Source organism: Colossoma macropomum, unplaced genomic scaffold (assembly GCF_904425465.1).
Source record: "Colossoma macropomum unplaced genomic scaffold, Colossoma_macropomum, whole genome shotgun sequence".
Classification (NCBI taxonomy): Eukaryota; Metazoa; Chordata; class Actinopteri; order Characiformes; family Serrasalmidae; genus Colossoma; species Colossoma macropomum.
Window position 1 is genome coordinate 21588243 of NW_023494807.1, and position 22603 is coordinate 21610845.

At 39.3% G+C, this 22603-nt stretch overlaps 1 protein-coding gene across 1 annotated transcript; it reads right to left on the minus strand.

The window, feature by feature from the left end:
* Positions 1–1793: 1793 nt before the first annotated feature.
* foxl2b (forkhead box L2b) lies at positions 1794–3602 on the minus strand. The gene is made up of 2 exons (XM_036556227.1): positions 3485–3602; positions 1794–2835 (listed from the first exon to the last, which is right to left on the minus strand). The coding sequence occupies exon 2, from the start codon at positions 2828–2830 to the stop codon at positions 1883–1885; it is 948 nt and encodes a 315-aa protein (XP_036412120.1). The 5' UTR covers positions 2831–2835; positions 3485–3602; the 3' UTR covers positions 1794–1882.
* Positions 3603–22603: the final 19001 nt, after the last annotated feature.

Below are 22603 nucleotides of genomic sequence, written 5' to 3' on the forward strand. Positions count from 1 at the left end.
CGTATTTTTACACGTTTAGGTTTTACACGTTGATTTACAATCAAATTTGGAATTTTTTACTGTTTTGTTATAAAAAAAATACTCACTTCTTGGCCATCTGGCTTGATCAATTTGAAAAAAAAAATCTTTTTCAGGCAAAGATCAGAGAACATGAGGACTAAAACGGGCTAATACGTGCAGCCGAGATCAGTCAGCTCTCTCATTTTTCTGTCCCACTGCTGCCATCTTCATCTAGCACTTCCATTTCTCCACTTTTCTTTTCTGATTTAAACGCCAGCGCAGCAGATCCGGGCTCTGACTCAAACACTGCGACTCCTCACATTTCTCCGTCTTTAATTATCCTCCCTTTATTACTTCACTCAATAAATGTGTGGTCTTACTCTGGCTGTTGACCTCCTTTTGAAATAGTCTGCTAAAACTATTACAGGTGAAAACATAAAATTATGATATTTTCTTTCATTGTTTCAGTCAAATATTGAGGTCATCAGATTTCACTCCGGTCCCCTGATCAGGTTTCTTTGGCCTCTCCGTCAGGATTCACTGTTGCTGCTCTACAAACCCATCTGGACATCATTTTCTCTCTGGAAAGATTATGCGCAACAGGCCATGTAAGCTTATTATGTAATTACAGTTTCAGTAAAACGGCAGTGTGTGTAAAAGCTCGGAGCTCACCGTTTTACCTCCTCCTCTGTGTTTAGTGTGTTTAGTGTGCTGTGACGGGCTAATTTTGCTTTTGTATCAAACAGCGTTTGAACCTGTTTATTTGCTCTCAAGATTTGTTTGGCTATTAAACCCAGCAAAGAGATGAGAGCATTGTTTATGGTTTAGTTTAGGAAGATAATCTTGGTGCGAATGTATATTTTAGTATATTTATGTGAGAACGAAACATATTACAGAATATTACAACGGCCAAAATAATCAGCTTTACAGCTTTAAAAATGTGATTTTATATTATTATTTTTTGCTACATTATAATACGTTTTATATGCTAAATTATTATATAGTAATAAAATAATATCCTTTATAATGTTTGTTAGCTAATATTTTGTTTTGATTAATTCATTACACTGAATTAAACTGATTATTAAAGTCAATTTGGAAATTTTCTATTACTTTCTTATAATAACTTTTATATAATTAGGCATTTAATGTGCTTCTTTTATCACTGTTTGGCCACATTTACCATCTGATTTATTATTATTATTATTATTATTATACACTGAAACTGTCCTGTGTAGTTACTAATTTATTAAGCTGTTATTAATATTTAATAATGAATAACTTTCGTTTTAAGTGAATAAACGCTATACTGGGCCACTGGCTAATAACCAGTAACAAATGAGCTAATGTGATATTTAATCAAGGTCTTTTATTTAAAATAAGTGCTGGTTTAACATGGTCCCAACATTTTCAATAGAGTATCAAAACAGCAAAAAAATCAACGAAAAGAGGTCTGGTGATTTACCACTGTTTCTTTCTGTATAACAAAGATATTTAACCATCTAAAGATCCTCGGTGGCAGGATGCTAAACTGCTAATCTACACTGGGGCAAAAAATAGAAGGAGCTACTTTAACGTTCACAGGAATCATACAAAAGACATAAAAATAATAATAACAACAATCACTCAACTCGCTGAAGATGAACCGACAGAAGTCCAAACACTTTTTTTTGGCCCATATAGACTCCAAAACCCGCGCGTTCAGACTCTCCGCACAAACGTCCTCCTGCCTGAACTTCGCGCCTTTTTTACGTGTCGTGCATAACGAAATGTAGAAGTGAACCTTCAAAACAACAACCAGAAACCGAATTCGACCCGGAGGCGTTGAAGAGTAACTGAGCACCGCTCCGCTTTGGTCAATCTTTCTCTCTCTTTCCCTCCCTCAAATGTCAATCCGCGCGTGCAACGCCGAGTGCTTGGCCTCGTGCTCCCAGTACGAGTAGAGCTCGGCGGGCTGGTGCTGAGGATGATGAGGGTGGTGCGGGTGGTGATGAGGATGGTGGTGGTGGTGGTGGCTCATGCCGTTGTACGAGTTCATGACGTTGGGCAGCCCCACGGCCTGCATGCGGGAGTACGGGCTGTAGGCCGGAGCCGTGAGGCCTTTGACAGCCAGGGGGCTCACGCTCGCGCCTCCTCCTCCACCTCCATCACCTCCTCCTCCGCCGCCTCCTCCGGCTCCTCCGGCCCCGCCGTTGCCCATCTGGCAAGGCGCGTAGGTCACGTGCGGCGGCGGCGGAGGAGGCGGCGGCGGAGGCTGCGGCTGCCCGAGCGACCAGGTGCCGTTCATGAAGCCCGTCTGGATGTACTTAGGCGCGGGCAGGTAGCCGTAGCCGTCAGCACCGAACAGGGCCTTGCCCGGCTGAAAGTGCGAGGCCGTGGGCGGCCTGAAGGGCCGCTTCATCCGCCGCCGCCGCCTGTAGTTCCCTTTCTCGAACATGTCCTCGCAGGCCGGGTCCAGCGTCCAGTAGTTACCCTTGCGCTCGCCTCCGCCCTCGCGCGGCACCTTGATGAAGCACTCGTTGAGGCTCAGGTTGTGGCGGATGCTGTTTTGCCAGCCCTTCTTGTTCTTCTCGTAGAAAGGGAACTTGTTGATGATGTACTGGTAGATGCCGCTCAGCGTGAGCCGCTTCTCCGAGCTCTCGCGGATGGCCATGGCGATGAGGGCCACGTACGAGTACGGAGGTTTCTGGGACGGGTCCGTCTTGCCCCCGGCGCCCTGCTCCTCCTGCGTTGTCTGCTCGTCTTTGGTGAAGCTCTCGGCCTTCACCGGCTCGCCGTCGTGCGCCATCAAAGCCATGGCGTCATCCTCTAAGCCGTGGTAAGATGCCATCACGCCTGGAACAAAAGAAAACAGAGCAAAGACATCAAAACAAACAGGTCAGTTTGGCAGAGCAGAGTCACCTGGGGATGCTGAAGCCAAACATCCAAAAACAAAACGAGAATCGAGGCATTTTTGGTTGTTACAAGTGAAAGATAAAACCAAAACAGCCTATCAAAAAACAAAACTGCTAAAATAATAATTTAAAAAAAGTTTAAAAAGCAGGTCAGTGCATCTTTGGAAACACAAAGACAAAATACGAAACTAAAATCCGAAACAACAAACAATATGAAACTAAAATCCAAAACAACATCTCTAGTTGATCATTTTAAGATCTTCAACATAATTTGTGAAAAGATTAAAAAAATGAAAAAAAAGAAAAAAGAAAGAAAATAAAAAAAAACGTAAATTTAAGCAGGTTCGCTCGTTTCTTACAAAGACCTAAAACCTAAAGCCAAAACAACAGAGCAAAACAACCAAACTCAAAATGGAAAAACGCCAGTCAAAGCACCTGTAGTTGCTACTTTGAAGACTTGAAACATAACAAAAACAAGGCAAAACATCAAAACAAAACAACCCAAAAAAGGGAAAACACCAATCAAGCCACCTGCGGTCGCCGCTTTGAAGATAAAACGGACGCGGAGATTGTTTTCCAGCTTTACGTACCTGATATTTAGGAGTTATGTCTTCTTTTTTGCATGCCTTCAAACGGCCTGAGCTACTCAAGAGCCATGGAAGTCTTGCTGCGAGTCCGCAGTGCTCTGTTGTAGCAGAGGAGAGGGCTTTTTTCTCTCTCTCTCTCCCTCTGTTCGTCCCGCTCTTCTCCTCCTGCTGCTCGGTTCCTCTGAAAGTCTCGTCTCTCCTCGCGCTCCTATTCGCCGTGTTCCGCTTTCGTCACTTTCTCTGTCATCCACTTACAGCCTCGATCGAGCTTCAGTCCTCACGCGAGGCTTTTTTGACCAAGAGTGTCACACTTTCCACAGCGTTACAGTGTTAGAGCTGCAGTTAACACGTGGAGTGTAGAGGATCTTAGTTTAGAGATTAAAACACTGAGATGTTCTATGCTTCACAAATGCACGTAGATTCTAACGCAGAACTGCAGCATGACAGATCTACTGACTCTGTTTACGCCTCGTTACTCTTAATGCAGCGCTTGTTTGTGTGCCGGTAATCCGGGTAATATGCTCAGTTTATTTGTATATAAGCCTTATAGCATTTAAGCCTAATAAAGTCTGTTATTTGGTGATAGTTATCAGCTCTGAGTAGTGGGTTCTTTGACGCCCCTCATGCAGGTAGTCTGTTCGGCTGTCTGTCTGTCTGTCTGTCTGCTCTCCTTTCTCCTCTCGCGCAGGTGTAACAACACTGTCCTGAATGTCAACACCTTTAGCTGAGAAAAAGGTAAGTAGTCAATCCAGGCATTATTTAAACTCTCCGCACCAGTAATAATAATAATAATAATAATAATAATAATAATAATAACAATGGCTACAATTGCTATTATTATTATTATTATTATTAATATAACTTCTACTACTCTGCACAATGCAATAATAACAACAATGAAACCAATAACTACAACAACGACATTACTAATAACAACAACAACAACAATAATAATAATAATAATAATAATAAAAGATGTTATATACAATTCAATTTTATTTTTTAAAACAAAATGTATTCATATTTTTATTATGTTTGTTGTTTTATGTTGTTATTTTTACTCTGCATAATCCTACGAGTATTAGTACTACTAACAACAACAATAATAACAATTATTATACGTTGTTTATTATTACAGCTTATAATAAACATAACATATATAGTTTAGTTATTCAGTTCACGGATAAATTTCTCCATAATCTCCTACTTTTTATCGTAGATCAGTTATTTTCCCAGTTAAACTCAAACAGAGACTAAGCGCTAATGTATTATGAGCACGTGCACTCACTACAGTGATAAAAGCCACTACAGAAGACGAGCACCATAAAGATCCTGAGTAATCATTGAAGACACAACGAAGACTGGTCCGTATGCGGTGATGAGGATTAAAAGAGCGCAAAGACAGTGAGGTGTCGCATGCGCAGAGAATCGCGGAGTTATATGAGGATTTAAAGCGCCTTTCAAACTTCCTGCCCTGCTCTTTGAAATGAGGATGTTTACGGTTCAGAGTGCAAGAATGCGGAGGGACAGGAGGCTGCAGGCCAGCAGGACAGAGCACATCTCTGAGCCTGAGCAGAACCATGACTCAAGCGTTCAGAAGGCAAAATGAAAGCTTACATCTACCACTGATGGCTAAGTGCTGTCTATATTTCTGAACATGCTATAGTTATTTACGTTTAAATGAGCAAACATATTAAACATATTAACGGATTAAAACCTTTGAGTGAACTCTGGGGAAACGTATTGCAGTGTACTGGACACATGAATCATTGCCTTTTGTTTTTACTAATGGACAGCGCTGTCAGTATTAGTTCTATACAGATGTGCTGTGCAAAACGTCAGAGACCAAGTTATTCATTTTCAGGAGAGATTTCTGAGGAGATGAGATAAGATAATCCACTTGAGCAAGGAAGAGGAAAGTGAAAGGAAAATAAGTGAAAACTGGAGTTACAAATCTGGAGTTCAAACCGTTATTAAAAGAAACAGAGTACATGGGACTCCTAACAACTGTGCAAGACCTGGTAGACCACTAACTGTGCCCATTTGAACAGTAATTAAAGCTTTCATGAGAGGAGAACATCAAGGTCCACTCTTGCTTCAGAAGTTGTTTCTGTCCATCCTTCCACTGTGAGAAGACAACTCAGCACTATGAGTCTGAAAGGATGTGTAGCTGTCCAGAAGCCCTTAATGAGAAAAGGAGACAAAATCTGCATATCAAACAAAAAAACCTGGTTTAATCAGAACAATGCACTGCCAACCCCTGAGTCCAGACCTCAACTTCTTACTTGGATCATTATAAACAGAAAATGCAACAAACTTCTGAAGAATTTTGGAGGAGTAGAAAAAATATCCCTGCAAATTTGTTTGAAAAGCTGAAAGCAAGTGTCCTGAAAAGAATGGAAGCTTTAACAAAGGTAAATAAAACGTCATGCTGAAAAAAAAATGGCATCATATTTAGTTTTTGAAGCTTCTGTGTAACTTCCTGTTAAATATGTTTCCTGCTTTTTTATGATGCTGAAAAATGAATAACTTGTACTTAATAACTAGAAATGAATATACATAGATGAATAAATAAATAGCTAGATAGAAAGGAATGGACAGACAGACAGTTCTTTATTGATCCCCCCAAAATTTGGGTGCAATGGGAGTAGAGGTGCATGGGTCACTGCGTACACTTATAAGTAAATACATTACCCGTACTGCACATATTTCCATATACACAATGTGCATCAGTGCACAAACATGGCAAAGCGAAGACACATCAAGTGGCACATTCACATTCAGCAGTGTGTGGAGTATTTCAGGTCAATGTGAAAATATTGCTGTATGCAAAAATGCAGTGGTGTGCAGTATACAAGTTATTGTTTTATGGTTTATGGGTAATAAGATTTAGCTACATTTAAATGACTGCTAAAGAAAATGAGTTAAAATATATAGCTGTATGTGTTTAAGAGATACTGAACACTGAATGCAATGAAATGTTGAATAGGAGACAATAGCAGCTGTGCTGAACTATACTGAACTCTGTCGTAACTCACTACCTCGCATTTCCTTCATGGAAGAGCACATAGAGGTCTTCAAGCGAATCAAGTAAAGCCTTACTGTTGGCCTTTTATGTTGGCCCTGGCTGATCCTTCCCGGCCCTAATGAACGGGCGGGGGCTTCCTCACTTTGTAAAGCCCAGGATTGACCTCGGCCTTAAATTACAAAGCGTGCTACAAAGCTCATGGAGCAGCCTGTGCTCTTCCTGAAGGTGCTCGCTGTTGCTGCTGTTTTGAGAGTACAGGCCGTGTTTGCCTTTCTTATCACCCACAGGAAACCTATGGGAAGCTTTAAGCCATTCTCCCAACAACTCGCCTGTCAAATTACTATAACGCATTGCACTGTGAAAAAGTGAATCATAAATCTTTAACACATATTACATGAGGCTGAGATTTTGTTCAGTTTCTGTGATTAATACTCCAAAATGCTCCAGGGATGAAAGATAACAGGAAAAGTTTCTCTTTTTTGTTCTCTAAACACCATTTCTGCATTTGTTTTTTGGAGCAGGGACATCCCCTTGTCAAAACAGTCCAACTACGTTTGCTGTTTTGATAGATTTGGTCAATGCCTTGTGGCATTATTCCACTGATGATTATCGTTTTATTACTTGGTCTCAGGCACACACAGCACTGCAATGTAGCTCATCTCATTAAAGCCTCTAGTCTGAATTAACCCTGTGAACTCAACTGACCTACTATGTTTCCATTCTTCACTTCTACAACTTAAGAGTAGCTCATTTTCTGATAAACTGTTGGATATGGAAATACAATATCATTTAAGGGGTTAAAGAGAATCTCTGTCCATAATGAAAAATGAAAACATTGCTACATCTGTTTTTAACGTTTTAATTGGCGTACTACAGCAGTGCCATAGTAGTCTTTGGAGTGAAATTTTCCAGTTTGAAGACTAGAAAAACCCCTTTCTGATGATGTATCTTGAGGGTGGGAAAAACATTTTGAAAAGCTACAACTGTTTTGGGGTGCATTTTTTTGTGGTGGGCTGTTTTGAAATGTTTTTCTCTACCATGCAGAAAGAAGGCAGATAGCTAATGATACTTCTAGGAAATTGAACATCTTATTGCAACCATGTAAGTATAGATTACTCAAATGACAGTACTGACTCATCAGACAAGGACAACAAGCTAGAACCTGCAGTTAACAAGATTATCTAGATACCATAGCTTCTTTTCTCTGACTGTTTTATTTACAATTGTCAATAAGGTAAGAGTTACACTAATGCTAACTTGGTTGTATTTATTGCCCTATAGATCAATGGTTAGTCTAGCAGTTAAGACTGGTTGACACCACAGGGATTCCCAAAGGTTGTATGATGCAATGCATGCAAGGTATCACAGAGAGAGAACACTGATGAAAGAAAACATATAAAATGGGGAATTCTGTCAAACCATTGAGGCTGGGAGATACAATGCTGCACTACAGAATACAGCATAACACGACAAATAACATATTAAACTATAGTTTTAAGTCAGAATGCCCCTTTAACTCTTACAGTATTGAATTAATACTGCTGGACCAAGAAGCGGGCTTTACATGGTGAAACCTTAATGCAACTTAAATTGCTTGAAACCTACACTAAACCAAATTGTTGTAATATAAAGCAATCCTCCAATTAATTTGAAAATCAGCTGCATCGGTTGCAGGCTTCTCAACTCTGTCAAACCAGCCAATCAAACGCGTCACGTGATCAGATTGAACGGCACTTTCATAGCATTGATTTCACCAAAACAACGGACAACATAGAAGATGGTTGATTGGGCAGTTGAAAATGAGACCCCTAGCCCCCTCCAGACTGACTCAAGATTGGTAGTTTTTACGAAGCTAGATTCATTTTCTCCTTTCTTGATGCCCCCTTATTTTACACAGAGCTCAGATTCATTTGAGATCCAAATTATGAAAATTACTGAAGAAAGTGAAAATGAGACTCATAGATTAACTTGTGCATCTATGACACGATGAGTGAGACATCAAGTAGTATACGTGTATCAGCTACCTAAACATTAATTTTCGAAGGCATGACATGCAAACGGTAAATATGCATATAGTAAATAACCATAGATAGAAGGCAGTGGAAAAAAAACATACAAACATTATTATAATGCTGTAAATATGTAAATTTCCCCTCGTGAATGACTTTATAGCAAGAATGACATGGTGTATCAAAAATTCAAGATGCTAATTAGCTGCTAAATTAGTGGAGTAATAGATTGTGTAATTTTGTTGTTTTTGAACAACAACTGACAAGTTGCATGGAAATTATGTTGCAGGCAACTTACAACTAGTTGCATGAAAGTTTCACGGTGCAAAGCCAGCCTAAAAGAGTTCATATGTGAGTCCATATTCTCATAACTATATAAGACCTAACTCTCATAACTACATATAAGTTTCATAGGAGTTACTGAATAATTTGTACACTCTAGATTGTCACTTCAGTGGTATCTTCTGCTTGAAAAGTGAATGTAGTGTAAAACTCATGTAAGGTGGAATGTAGTGTAAAACACATTTAAGGACCTTTTCAGGGTATATGTATATTGCTTGTATATTAATAAATAAAACTGTATCTGTACAGTACCTATTTTTTCTGATTACTCAATAATGTGTCTTAAGATTAATAACTGAATAGTAAGCCTAGGATCCCATGAAGACTGTATTCATTCAATGCTGTAAGGATTAATTCTGAAGGACAGTTTCGAAGAGCAAATTCCTTGTTTTCATTTCAACCTGAATTTGTAACCAATGAGCTTTTCATAAATCATCATTTTGTTTTTTGGTTTTCTTGTTTATATAGTTTGATAATGTATAAATACTAATGGAAGGGGGAAGTACACCAAATGTCTTTAATTTATGAATCACACGCTCACCTTTCAAGTTAATCACTGGCCGAAATGCGCAATACTAAAAGCAAATTACAGTTTTAAAAATTACAGTTTCACTCAGTAAAGAATATGATATGATATATTGAGGGCAAGAGAAAATCCCCACACCTACAGAGCTCTTACAGCAGTTAAGAAGTCCAGCTTACAGACAGAGAGCCCAGCGTGCTCTGATATGGGCTTGATCCTTTGATGGGCCATGCCGCAGCTCGAGAGGAAGCGCCCCACTCTCTTTTGTTTTCGGCACAGGCGCAGGTGAAGGTGCCGAGGGGTTTTACACTGAGCCGCCTTTGATCAAGACCAGCCTGCTGTAAACAAGTCATAACACAGTTCAGGCCTGTATGCCCTGATCAGAACAAGGTAGAGGAGAATAAAAGCATACACCAGGTTATTTCAGTGAAATGATCACTGAAATAAAAGTACAAGTAGCTACTAAACAACAACTTCAGTAAAAAGCACTGAACCAGAAAAATACTCCAGTTCCCTGTAGAACTTCAGGGGAACTTCTAAATAGCCACTAGTACTAGTAACCGTACTTACTATTAGAATCTGCATTAGCCTAGAGACTGAAACTTATTAGGGTCTATTCTTCTCTGTTTAGGATCCTTTTGGTTTAAAATAAAATGCCGAAGCTCCAAATTGAGAGGTGTGAAGAACAGAAAAGCAGCCCAGGAGCTTAAACCACAGAACAGAATTAAATGAAACCCAAACTTGAAATGAACTGAAATTAGGAACTAAATGTAAATGGCTAAAGGGGAACTGGGGAATGTGTCATATCTTTGCCTATGTATATATATATATACACAAATATATATATATATATATATATATATATATATATATAGTCATTATGTCCAAGTTCTTCATTTTTCAGGAGATATTTCTGATTAGATTAGATATAAAATAACCCACTTGTACAGTGCTTCAGTTTGGTTTAGGTATGTGTGGACGTACAGTACCTTGCAAAACACCCTGAGATCACCCTTCTGAGATATTTCAGAGGAGACATAAGATAATCCACTTGCATAAAGTAAAGTAAATGATATATATATAAGCAAATGATATATATATATAATATATATATATATATATATATATATATATATATATATATATATATAAAAATGGGACTCTGGACAACCATGCAAAACCTGGTAGACCACCAAAACTGTCACCTTCTGATAAACAGCATAAAAGTTTTCATCTTTGCGAGAGAGGAGACATGTCCATCCTTCCACTGTGTGAAGACAACTCAATGCTATGAGTCTGAAAAGATGTGTCGTTTTTAAGAAGTCATTACTGAGAAAATTAAATAAAAAAAAACACACAAAATTGATAGTATATTTTGTTGTTGAGGCGTCTGTGTAATTTTCTGCTCAATATGTTTCTTATATGTGACTTTTGTGACACTCTGAACTCTGTTTCTTTTTCGACTGGAAAGTATACATATATGCTATTATATATCACTGCTGTCAGGACAAAACCTCATATCTTCATTTTTGTTGTCTTTCTTTTTTTTTTTTACATAAAAAAGTATCTTCCCTTTATGTAGTGTCAAAATTTCATGATGAATGGTCCAAAATTACTTGGAAAAAAATATTTCTCCATTTACTTCCAGTAAGTTAAGAATGTTTTTCCTTCTCCTGTAAAGTTACCTTTTTGGAGATGTACAGTTTTGTTCCGATAGCAGTAAAATGTAGTGTTATATTATTAAAAAGACTGAATCAAAAACAAGGATCAAAGTGATTTTTTAAAGGTGTATTTTTTGAAAATATATTGCAAAGCAAAACAAAACTGTAAGGCACATCGTATGCCTTTATTGTTATGAAGTGTTTCTTTTTTGAGCTGCTCTGTCTCTGTCTCTGTCTCTAGCATATGAAACAAATTGCGTGATGTAAAGTTGTGAATAATTGATAAGCCTCTTAAGTTCACATTCACCCACTCCCTCTCTCCCTCAGCGGTGCCGCGATGTTGTGCTGGTTCACATACTTGGTGGTGAGAGCCACACTCTGGGTCATTTTGCTACTGTCAGGGTCGACAGGTGCACTGCCCTCATCTCTCTCACCTGTAGCTGTGGCTGCTTTCACGCTCCAGAGCCACAACTTGTGCTTCCATTCATGCCTCTCTTCATCTATTAGCACTCGTCTGAAAGGGAAGTCTGAGTTGAGCCACGCTGCCTGACGTGAGTGCTTCCTCTTGTCTTTTTCAATTCAGTGAGCTTTTCATAAATCCTCAGGCTCTTCTTGGCTTCATTCTGTTTATAGAATTAAACCTAAACTGTAGTGCATAAATACAAAAACATGCACTGAAGAGCTTATGTGGGTTTCTGCATTAGAATATGTGGTAAGGTTACTGTAAAACAAATACTGAAGAGTTAGTTCACCAAAAGTACTGAATTAATGAATCATGCTCTTACCTTTCGAGTTGATTGCTGGCCAAAATGTAGAGCATCGAATGTGAGCTTAAGCTGTAAAAATAGTTTTCGATCAAGAGTATGAGTTTAAATATGAAAAGAACAAGAGGTCACATTTTATTTTGATGGTATGATCTTCAGATACTTAAATTAATAACAAATTTTCTGATGATACTAAGTTGATTACCAACAACATTATGGTTAGGATTAGGTTTAGTGTTAGGAGTTTGGGGTGTTAGGAGTGTTCAAATTATGCATCAGAATATAAGAATATGAAGTTCAAAATAAATCAGGCACCTGTTTATATTCACATTTACATTTATTCATTTAGCAGCATTTGATATAGCCTACTATACGTTTGCACAGAGTTGACTGCTTTGTATGTAAACTCTTATTCCTTAATTGAATGAAAGTGAATTGAATGTGGACAATGTGAAATTCAGTTTATACACAATTTGGGCTCAAGTTTGCGAGAAAGATCTCAATCTGGGACCACCTGAAGAAGCCGAGAAAAAGCCTTTCTTGGCAAACTTCCTCATCAAGCAACTGCCCCAAAGCTTTGCTTGTAGAGCTTTCTTAAGCAAGCACTACTTTCTAATCACTTTAATCTGATTAAATCCCTTAAACTGCAGGCTTATTAGTTAAGATTTATTATTCTTTAGCTGTCATAAATGAATCGATAATTACCATGAAACTAATATGTAAGTTAAGTAGTTCTGAGAATGAGGAGGCCCTATGTACTCTTAAAAATAAAGGTGCCAAAGAGGGTTCTTTAGTGCAATGCCATAAAAGAACACCTTGCAGTGGATGGTTCTTTAAAAAACTCAGTTGAAACTACTCAGCTGGTTCTTCATCGAACCAAAAGTGGTTCTTCTATAGTACCGCTCCATAGAACACACTTTGGCACATTTTTAAACCTTTAAACAGTTCAAAGGGTTAAAAGTCCAATCAGGCATTGCCAGTTCAGCATAGAGTTGAATTGACCCACAGAGACAGCAGTAAAGATACATTTTGTACGCTGCACATGCGCTTCGGTAGGCCTGTTCTTACAGAAACTGGCCTGCCAGGCTGGCTGAATCCTGAAAGGCTCTTTAAAGTCTTGTGGGAGAATCCCATGCAGACGTTTCTTTGTGCGGTTAAAGCCGTGGGTGATGGCAGAGGCTGCATGCGTCTGCTTATGATTCGATGTCCTGTTTATGTTGAACTTCAGCGCAGTCTTCCTGAGGGAAGCCGTGCCATACGGAGCGCAAACGGCTTCGCTCGCCTCCCCGTTCCTGATTATCTAAACACGCGCATGTGTGCTTTCACAGGAACAGAGCGCCCAGTCAGAGCACCGAGAACAATCTTACCACAGAGTTAGAAACAAATCCTTATGGCTTAATAACGTACTACACTTTTACAATACATACTGGTTCTGTCAACTATGCATTCTTGACGCAGGGTACATAATCCCTCAACAGTTCTGGGCAGCGGTCTTGAAAACTGTTTATCTGGGAAGTACACTCTTAAAAGAATGGTTCGGCAAAAAAGTTTATTTTTATACAATTTCCCATTTATCCCAGGTGTAGTCACCAAGCCAAGGCATGTGTGATGTCCAAATTTTGTTTTTAGTTGGAACTGGAGCAGCAAGGCTAAAATTGCTAATGAACACCCCAATAGCTCAAATTGTAGATCTACAAAAACATCACCAAATCTCCTTTCAATCAAACTACATCCAGGTCTCATTAAGGTCGTACAGAAGTGTCAGTGTAATTTAGGTCACAGTATGACTTACTGTGAACTATATAAATGAACAAAACTGTGGGCAGCCACTTTATACTGCTGATCTGGAATCCATTTTTTTGTGACAATTACTATCATTATTATCTGGAGACTATCATTAATATCAGGAGCAATCTATCCAAGATCAGTCCTGCTTTGTGAATACCAGTCCTGGTATTGTCTGAAATGGCAGCCCAAAGCAGTGAAGTTTTGTTCATATTCACTGTAAGTCATACTGTGCCCTAAACCACATAAACAGGTCTGCACAACCTTAATCAACACCTGGATGCGCTTTGAGATAAGTTTTGGTGATGTATTTTTACAGAAATGAACTGGTCTAGTTCGGTGCCTGTTGAGTTCTAGTGTTGTTAGCAACGTTAGCCTTGTAGATTCACTGCTAAACTAAAGAAGCAAAATTTGGACACCAAACAAGTCTTGGTTCTTAGACTAAACCTAGGGTTAGAGCTGGGCGATATGGCCAAAAATGTTATCACGTTAAACAAAATTCATATCGTTCGATATCGATACATACCGCGATAAATGTCAAATCATTATTTCTTTCAAGTTTGAAGGCTGATTTTTGCTCCTGGGTGGTTAATTCCTGTTTTAAACTATCCTTTATGGTCGGAACACGACAAACACTCATCAAACAGTGGAACATTTCACAAATCTGTCATGGGACAGTGGGAGAAAGTGTCTGGTGAGCTGTTTCTACCCGCTGGAAATTACCCGCTATTTTGTAACTCATAATTTAAGAAAGAAAACAGATTATTTTTAGCTGGTGACGAGCGCTCGGCTACCCCATTACAAATGGCATCACAGTATTCACACACCAGCTAGCGACGACTGGATTTCTCTATACTATCGTAGTAGTTTAAGTGGTGAACCGCAAAATATCAACACCAGACAAATGGTGTCCTCTTTTTAGGTACGTTTAAACTGAAAGCGGTGCTTTTGTGTCTTGTTTGATCTACAGTATCATCAATTCTCCGTGCTGTGTGAGTGACGGAGCGCTGCTTCAAGTTAGCCAGCTGCTAAAAACAGCTAGCCTGGAAAGATAGCGCTCTCCCGCTCTCCAATGCCTCACAGCTTCCTCCGTTTACTTTCGTTTAAATCAGGGCAGACAGCTGAGTAGTGTCGCTTTCCTTGCAGTAGAAAACGCCACCAAGGCTTTCGCTAGAACGTGGAAGTGTGAGAATGGTGTATTATACCGAATATTTATCGAACATGTCGTATCGCTCTATCGAGGAAAAGTTATATCGCGATAATTATCGTTTTCGTTTTTATCGCCCAGCCCTACCTAGGGTAAGTGGACAATCATGTAAATTTGATTTTTTGCGATTCCTTTAAAAATAAAGATACCCCAAAAGGTTCTTCAGAGCCCTGCCATAGAAGAACCACCTTTGGTCCCCTTAAAAACCTTTCAACAGAACGTTCTTCAGAGAACCATTTTTTTGTAAATGAGATGTGTGAGTGTGAAGAACCTTTAAAGTTTAAAGAGCCGTTACATAATGTAAAGGTTCTAGTACGTACCATTAAATTGGTAAAGAACCAATACATTACATTACAATACATTATATGAACGTTCTTCAAATGCTTAAGAGGTGCTTCACACTTACAACTTTTTCAAACATGGATATTCAGGGATTCAGTTGTGGTTCCACTACGGCATCACTCAAAGAACCCTTTGTGTCACCTTTATTTTTATGTTTTTGCATGAAAAAAACTTGTAACATATGTGAACTATAAGAACCTGTCAGTGGGTCCAGACTTGTATTTCTCACTTTCATATCTGACACAGTTACCAATAGTAACTCACGGTGGTGAGTCCATTATTAGTTAATAATTGAATAACAGGTATAAAGCCAGTTTCCCAGACCCAGATTAAGCCTAAATCTTGCCTAAAAGGAATTTCCAATGGAGATTCACCACTAACACTGCAATTTAGTCTACAACAAGGTTTAATCCATGTCTGGAAAACCAGCTACTAGAGTTTAGGGATTAATACAGTAAAACGTAACAAGGATGTCAGCATGTTTTCAAAATGTTGTGAGCTGATTAGAAGGTTAATTTCCTTTTCTCCTCAATTCAGCTCCAGCCATTGCATAGATTTGTCCAATTCCACCACAAGCACACCTGATTTTACTAATTTAATGAAGGACTTGTAGCCCAACCAGGTATTGGATGGTAACTACAAATACTGTGCTGTCTCTAGGTGAGATTTGGAAATAGAATGCATTGTCATAGTTTGCAGTATTAAAGGAAGAGTTTGGTGAAAAATCAAGTTAACACAATTTTTCCATGTTCTTGAATAGATTACATGTAATACAGTGTCAGGAACCAAATATTCAAGTCTATTTAAGATTACTTAATGTGTTTCAAGGCAAATGTTTAATGATTTAGGCAGTTAACATGATGATAACTCATGCTGTGTAAGCATCATTTCCTGTAGGCCACATTAGCCTTGTAGCTCCAGTGTAAACGAACTAAACCTCAGACACCAAACAGTTGATCGACTACATTTAGGGTAAGGGGACATTTGTGTAAATTTGATGCTGTGACGAAATATGTCTTTAATGTTCATTTGGATTTATTTTAATGTCATTTCTCCCCTAGCCTTATAGCTTTAAATAGCTTTAACTTTCTAAAGCAGCCTAAGACTTGTTGCTGTAGGTAGTCAGGTAACCTGAGAGCAGTTGAGTTTTCATTTCCACAGCTACCTTCATGCGGGACGGGTGCTGTGTATCTGTGAGCCTGTCGGGCGATTTGGTGAGGGACCCGAGAGAGATGGCCAGTGGCATGCAGGTCACCCCCTGTTGGGGGCAGTGGAGGGTCATCTCACTGCGGGACCTTTCTTGTGGGGGTCGGCCAGCGGCCCCCGACCGGGCCTGCTCCGGCTGCAGTTCTAAGCAGAGGAAGGAGCTGGGGCGACCCCGGAGAGAGGGACCCCAGCAGCCCCGGCCTGGGCCAATGTGTTCTCAATCATAGGAAACACAAACAAAAAAAAAGGGGCCTGATTTAAGAAAGGCCACAGAACTCTCTGGAGAACCCCCCCACCGATCCTCCACTCACGCCACCCACAACCCGGCGCTCCGTGCTCTCGCCTCCTGGAGAGAGGGGGAGGAAGAGAAAGAAAAGAAGGAAAAGAGAGGTAAGGAAAACAAACACCTTCCTTGTTAACAAGACACAGAAGCATCAGGTTCCTGTCCCCCTGTCCGTCTCTCTCTTTCTCTCTCACTCTCCCTCGCTTTATCCTCTACATTTCTCTCTCTGTACCTCTGCCTCGTGTGTGACTCCGAGGGTGAGATGGGTCTTTGCCCCCTCCTTGAAGCAAAACAAACAAATACAGAGCTTAAGGAGGTGCCGCCACTAATGAATGACAGCTGAGGAGTGGAAGAAAAATCTAGAACAATCAGGTGATGCTAAACGGCTAATAAAAAGCTTTAGCAACATCACACAGTGAAGACCTAAGGGAAGAAGTGGGAAGGCATCTGTGCTAGTTGCCTGTCGTGTTAGCACACTCTGAAAAATGATTCTTCAAGGGATTTGCATGGGGTTCTGAATGGAATCATTTAAACTTGAAAACCTCTTTGCCTCCCTAAATGATCCTTAGGGTTCTTAGGGATCTGAAAAGGCACAGCTAATGAGAATACGCAAAGAATGTGGTACAGACTTCGGAAGTGGAACAGTGGTAACCCAAATGCTGTTTTTAGGATGTTCTCAGAGTGGCTTTAAAAGTTGTAAGGACATTATATTGTAGAATCCAACAAATGGTATATAGTATGTCCCCATGCTATTAACACTTTACTTGAACCCTGCTGCATAACATTGACATAATCGTGCCATAAATGTCATAGCAGATGTCATATACTATCATGACAGGTTTTGTTCCGTAACGTGACGCTGTTTTATTACATTACCAGAAAACTGTCCTGACATGTCATAATGATTTATGTCATGACAGCTAATTCGAACACATTCAGCAAAAGTTAGCATATGACATAAGCTGTCATGACATCGAACATTTTGGCAATTACTGTTAATGGTAACATGACAGTTATATTACTGAACAAAACCTGTCATGACAACTCCTGACATCCGTTATGACATTTTTGTGGCATAGTTATGCCAATGTTATGTAGCAGGGTTCAACACAGAACAATTTTAGTTGTTTTTTCCACTTTTAGGATGTTTTCCCATGACTTTAGCTCAAACCCTACCTTCGAGCATCATACTATACATACTGTACACAATATATACATGGCCAAAAGTATGTGGACACTCAACCATCACACCTACATGAGCTTGTTGGACATCCCATTCTAAAACCATAGGCATTAACATGGACTTTTAATATGGAGGCTCCCCCCCCCCCTTTGCGGCCATAACAGCCTCCATAAGATTTTGAAGGGACGTAGTATAAACCCTAAAACACAGTTCCAGACCATTATCCCTCCTCCACCAAACTTTACTGTTGCCACTTTGCATTCTGGTAGGCAAAGTTCTCCAGGCATCCGCCAAACCCAGATTTGTCTGTCAGATTGCCAGATAGGAAGTGTGATTCATCACTGCTGAGAACATGTTTCCACTGCTCCAGTGTCCAGTTGAGCCATGCTTTTAAGCACTCTTGCCTACACTTGGCAGTGCACCTAGTGACCTTAAGCTTGTGTGCAGCTGCTTGGCCATGGAAACTCATTTCATGAAGCTCCCGACGTGCTGATGTTGCTTCCAGAGGACTTTGTAGTGAGTGATGCAACAGAGGATGGGTGATTTTTATGTGCTATGCACTTCAGCACGCGGCAGCCCCACTCTGTGAGTTTGCGTTGTCTACCGCTTCATGGTTCAGCTGTTGTTGCTCTTAGATGCTTCCATTTCACAATAATAGAGACAAACAGTTGATCAGGGCAGATCTAGCAGGGCAGACTTGTGACAAAGGTGGCATTCAATAAGTGCCGTGTTTGAAGTCACTGAGCTCCACAGTACGACCCATTCTACTGCCAAAGTCTGCCTGCATGGCTATGTGCTGGATTTTATACACCTGTTATCAGTGGGTGTGGCTGAAACACCTGAACTCAGTGATTAGGTGGGATGTCCACTTGTGGTCATACAGTGCATGTCTGCTCAATGTCCTTCTATGAATGTCATAAGTCAAATGCTATTTCAAAATATGTGGGGGAACTGTTCGTAGCATTCAGTTCCCAGTATGTTCTCCTAGCGTTCTGCACATAACATCATTTAGTGGACCAAAACAGAACTTCTGCTAATGTTAAGAATATGTTAGCTGGGAAGTCCACTACCAGAACAAGGCTTACATCTCTCCATGGAACAAAAACGGGATAAGACTGTCTGAGACCTGAAGCTTCTAATTATCCTTCTGCTCTGTACACTTTTTTAATAAGGCATGTTGCCAATTTGTAATGGAAAGATGATATGCCATAAAAGATGTTCTGAGCTGGGGTTTACTGAACCCTTTTAGAGTGAGGTAGAACCATTCTTTGATGGTTCTTCACAGCCTCTATGAAAGGGCTCTCCTATACAAGGACAAGCTATAGAAGACAAGATGATAAATGCTCCGCCAACATTTTCTTTTAAGATTAAATCAGCACTTCTTATGACATTGTGAGAAAAGTCATGCTTTCATACTAAGCAATTCCAATTGTTTTATCAATTTAGAGAATGTAGTGCCAAAATTGAGTATATGTAAAAATTCTAACATGCATACTTAGAAATGGTTGATTTCTGTGTATGGCGTTCATGGACACTGCTGTCCCCCAACGCAATATAATGCGAGATAGGAGGAGCTACTCATGGCTGGAAAATTTTGAGAACATGGCAGATGAGCTGAGAACTCTTATGTTGGTTCCAAAAAATAAACTAATGCACCTATGACAAAACAATTTTTCTTTCAAAAGTGTTGCTAAATAGTCTACAGTTACGAGTTACAGTTTGACATGATGTACAAGGGCATATCATTACTTCATTATTGTTCTTTAGTACAAAACTAAAAAATGTTGCAGTATGTTAATATTTTGTGTGGTAACCTTCCAAATCTTCCACTATTAAGGTTAGTACAAAACAGTGTGTAGTGTACTAATATTATTGCTTTTAATATTATAATTTGTTTTGTGTTATGAATTTGATAAGTGTAATTGCAGGCACACTTTGTATACACAGTTTTATGTTTGAATTAATATATGCAAGCTCTGATGTAAGCTATGTATGCTCTTTCCCCTGCTACTTGCAAGACCAAATTTTACCGTTAGATGTTCATCTTCAGTGAAGTGCTTCAATTAAAGGTTAAAGGCCCAAATCCCAATTTTTCCTTTGTATTTTTTCCCCTGAGGTCCCTGACGTCTGTGTGGGTTTATACAGTAAACAATTACAGTTTTTACACGACCATTTACAAAACGTGACCAGTAACAAAAACAGCTTGTTTAATTCTGAGTGATTAACAAGCTGTTTTTGTTTCTGTGCTTGTAAGACTGATATATGTAAATGGCTGTTCTGATTGGTTGCCCTGTGTTGTGCCTTTATCAAAAAGCAGTCCAGGCTGAAACACTCCTTATAACTTTGATGTGAATGGGCGGAGCTAAAATGTTGCAGGTTGAATAGGTGGATATGTGTGAATGTAAATTATTTGTTTTTTCATTACATCAGGGCAACAGTGAATTCAAAACAGGCTATTCTCCATATATGAACTGTATGGACTGGGGAGTGAAAGAAACGTTTTAAAACATAATGTATACATGTATGTATAATGTCTGTATATACATACACTATATATATATACACTATATATACATACACTATATATATATATATATACAAACATACACACACACACACACACACACTGTATCAAACTCATTTATACCAAAAAAAAGTGAGGAAAAACTGGGTTTCCATGATGTAGGCCCTTTAAAAAATATTGGATTGATATTTGCAGATACTCAAATGTTTCAAAGGTATCAATATCAGTTTTGGAAAAAAAATGATATTGTGCCATCCCTGAATTACAGTTATAACTATGAAATCAGTCAAAAACAGCTGCTAACACTCAGCTTTAAGAGAACGGTGCAGTGTATGTAGTGGAGTGTTGGTATGGAGCTTAGGCCAAGCAGCTGTGCCTCTAAGTTGATAAAAACAGAACACATCACAGCAGGATGCACTCTCAGTGCCTCTCCCTGCGGAACATAGCCAACAAACTGCTGTACTGCAGCACAGGGATGGGAGGGTATGAAAAGTCCTTATTACAGTATCATTGACCAAAAAAACAAAAACAAATACATAAATAGAAATGATCCCTAGCACTACCACTGTTTAATGTTCAGATTATTACTAAGTAAATGTTCTGACAAAAGCTTTGCAGGGGGACTGTAGTATTTACTTCCCCTGTGACTTTTTAAAAAGACAACAGCTACACAGATATTGGAATTATTACAGTTTGAATGGTTATCATTGGGAATTATAAAGTATACCACTAAAGAGTGGGTAAATGTCTGATCTCTGCTGGAGCGTTAAAAGTTAACTGTTGTCTGTCCTAATGGGTTCCAATCTGATAGAGCTGCCTGTAACCTGTGTGTGTGGGAGATGATGGATGGGTGGCCGATATGGAAGAACTAAATAAGACATTTTCATAAAACAGAACTGTGCAAAAGGCCACTTTTTATTCATTTCCAGTCAAAACAGCCATTAGTTACAAGTTATTCATTTTTCAGTGTCAGAAAAAAAGCCAAAAGGACATCTAATAGAAAATTACACAGAAGTCTTTTTACACAGAAGAACTTTTTTTTTTTAAAAAAGTGTGTATATATATATATATATATATATATATATAATATATATATATACACACACACACACACACACACACACACACACACACACACACACATATGCCACAGTTTCAGATCTGAACTAAGAGTAGACCTATACGTAATAAAAGCTTTAAGCACTGTTTACCTGATGGGGACAGTTTTGGTGGTTTAGCAGGTCTTGCACAGTCGTTTACTCTGTACTAATTAATATTTTTTTATACTCCAGTTTTGGAAAATCTTCTTTTTCACTTATTTTCCTTTGACTTTCTCCTCATTTTGACTGGAAATGAAAGAAATGAAAGGTAGTCTCTGACTTTTGCACAGTACTGCCCATGATATGTATCACAATATATCAGTTTTTAACTCGGCGCAGATATTTGACAGTTTGAAGTGGACCAATTTAGGATCCCAAGATAAACGTTAAGGAGCAACAGATGTAAAACAAAAATGGAGAAAATAAAAAATTAATAAAATAAGATAATGGCATAATGGGCTGACAGCAAATGAGCTACGTTACTACACAGTTCATGCCATTACTATACACTAGATATTGTTGTTTACAAACACTACCGTTGGTCCAAATATCTTTTAGAGCAATTAATGATGTCGACGATATACTGAAAATTGTGATGTATGCTACTTCATCACAATAACAACAACATATCATATCATCCACCCCTAAGGTGGATGTGGCCTACAGAAGTTTCAGAGAAAGAGTGAGGATGAGTGCGCCATACTGAAAGAAAAAGAGAGGGAGAATTCATCCACATCTCGCACAGTTGAGGACGATCAGTCATTTTCGCACATCCTGCCATGACATCTTTCTCCTTATGCACTCAAGCGCAACGCGCGGCAGACAAAACCAGGGACGCGGACAGGCCCATGTGAACGGCCCTGTGTTTTGTCTCACCTAACTGATAAAATGAGATTAAGGTAAAGGACCCCCCGTTCCTGTGCTTTTCTGCCCCCGACACTCTTTTGTGTGAGTGCCAATTACGCAGGCAGCTCAGAGGAACCTACAAAAAAAAACCCCAACCCAGGTTGTAGGATTGATAGCATGGTTCGTGAATGACACCAGCGGAATGGAGTTCAACGGTTCAGGTTAATGCCCTTTTCTTCACTTGCTCAAGTAAAGAGACCCACATGGATGCTAATACCTCACATGTGGAACAAAGCCTTTTTCTTTATATAGAGCCAGC

What these genes read in the sequence shown, in the direction of transcription:
- foxl2b (XM_036556227.1), bottom strand. Translation starts at nt 2,830, where the DNA reads ATGGCATCTTACCACGGCTTAGAGGATGACGCCATGGCTTTGATGGCG.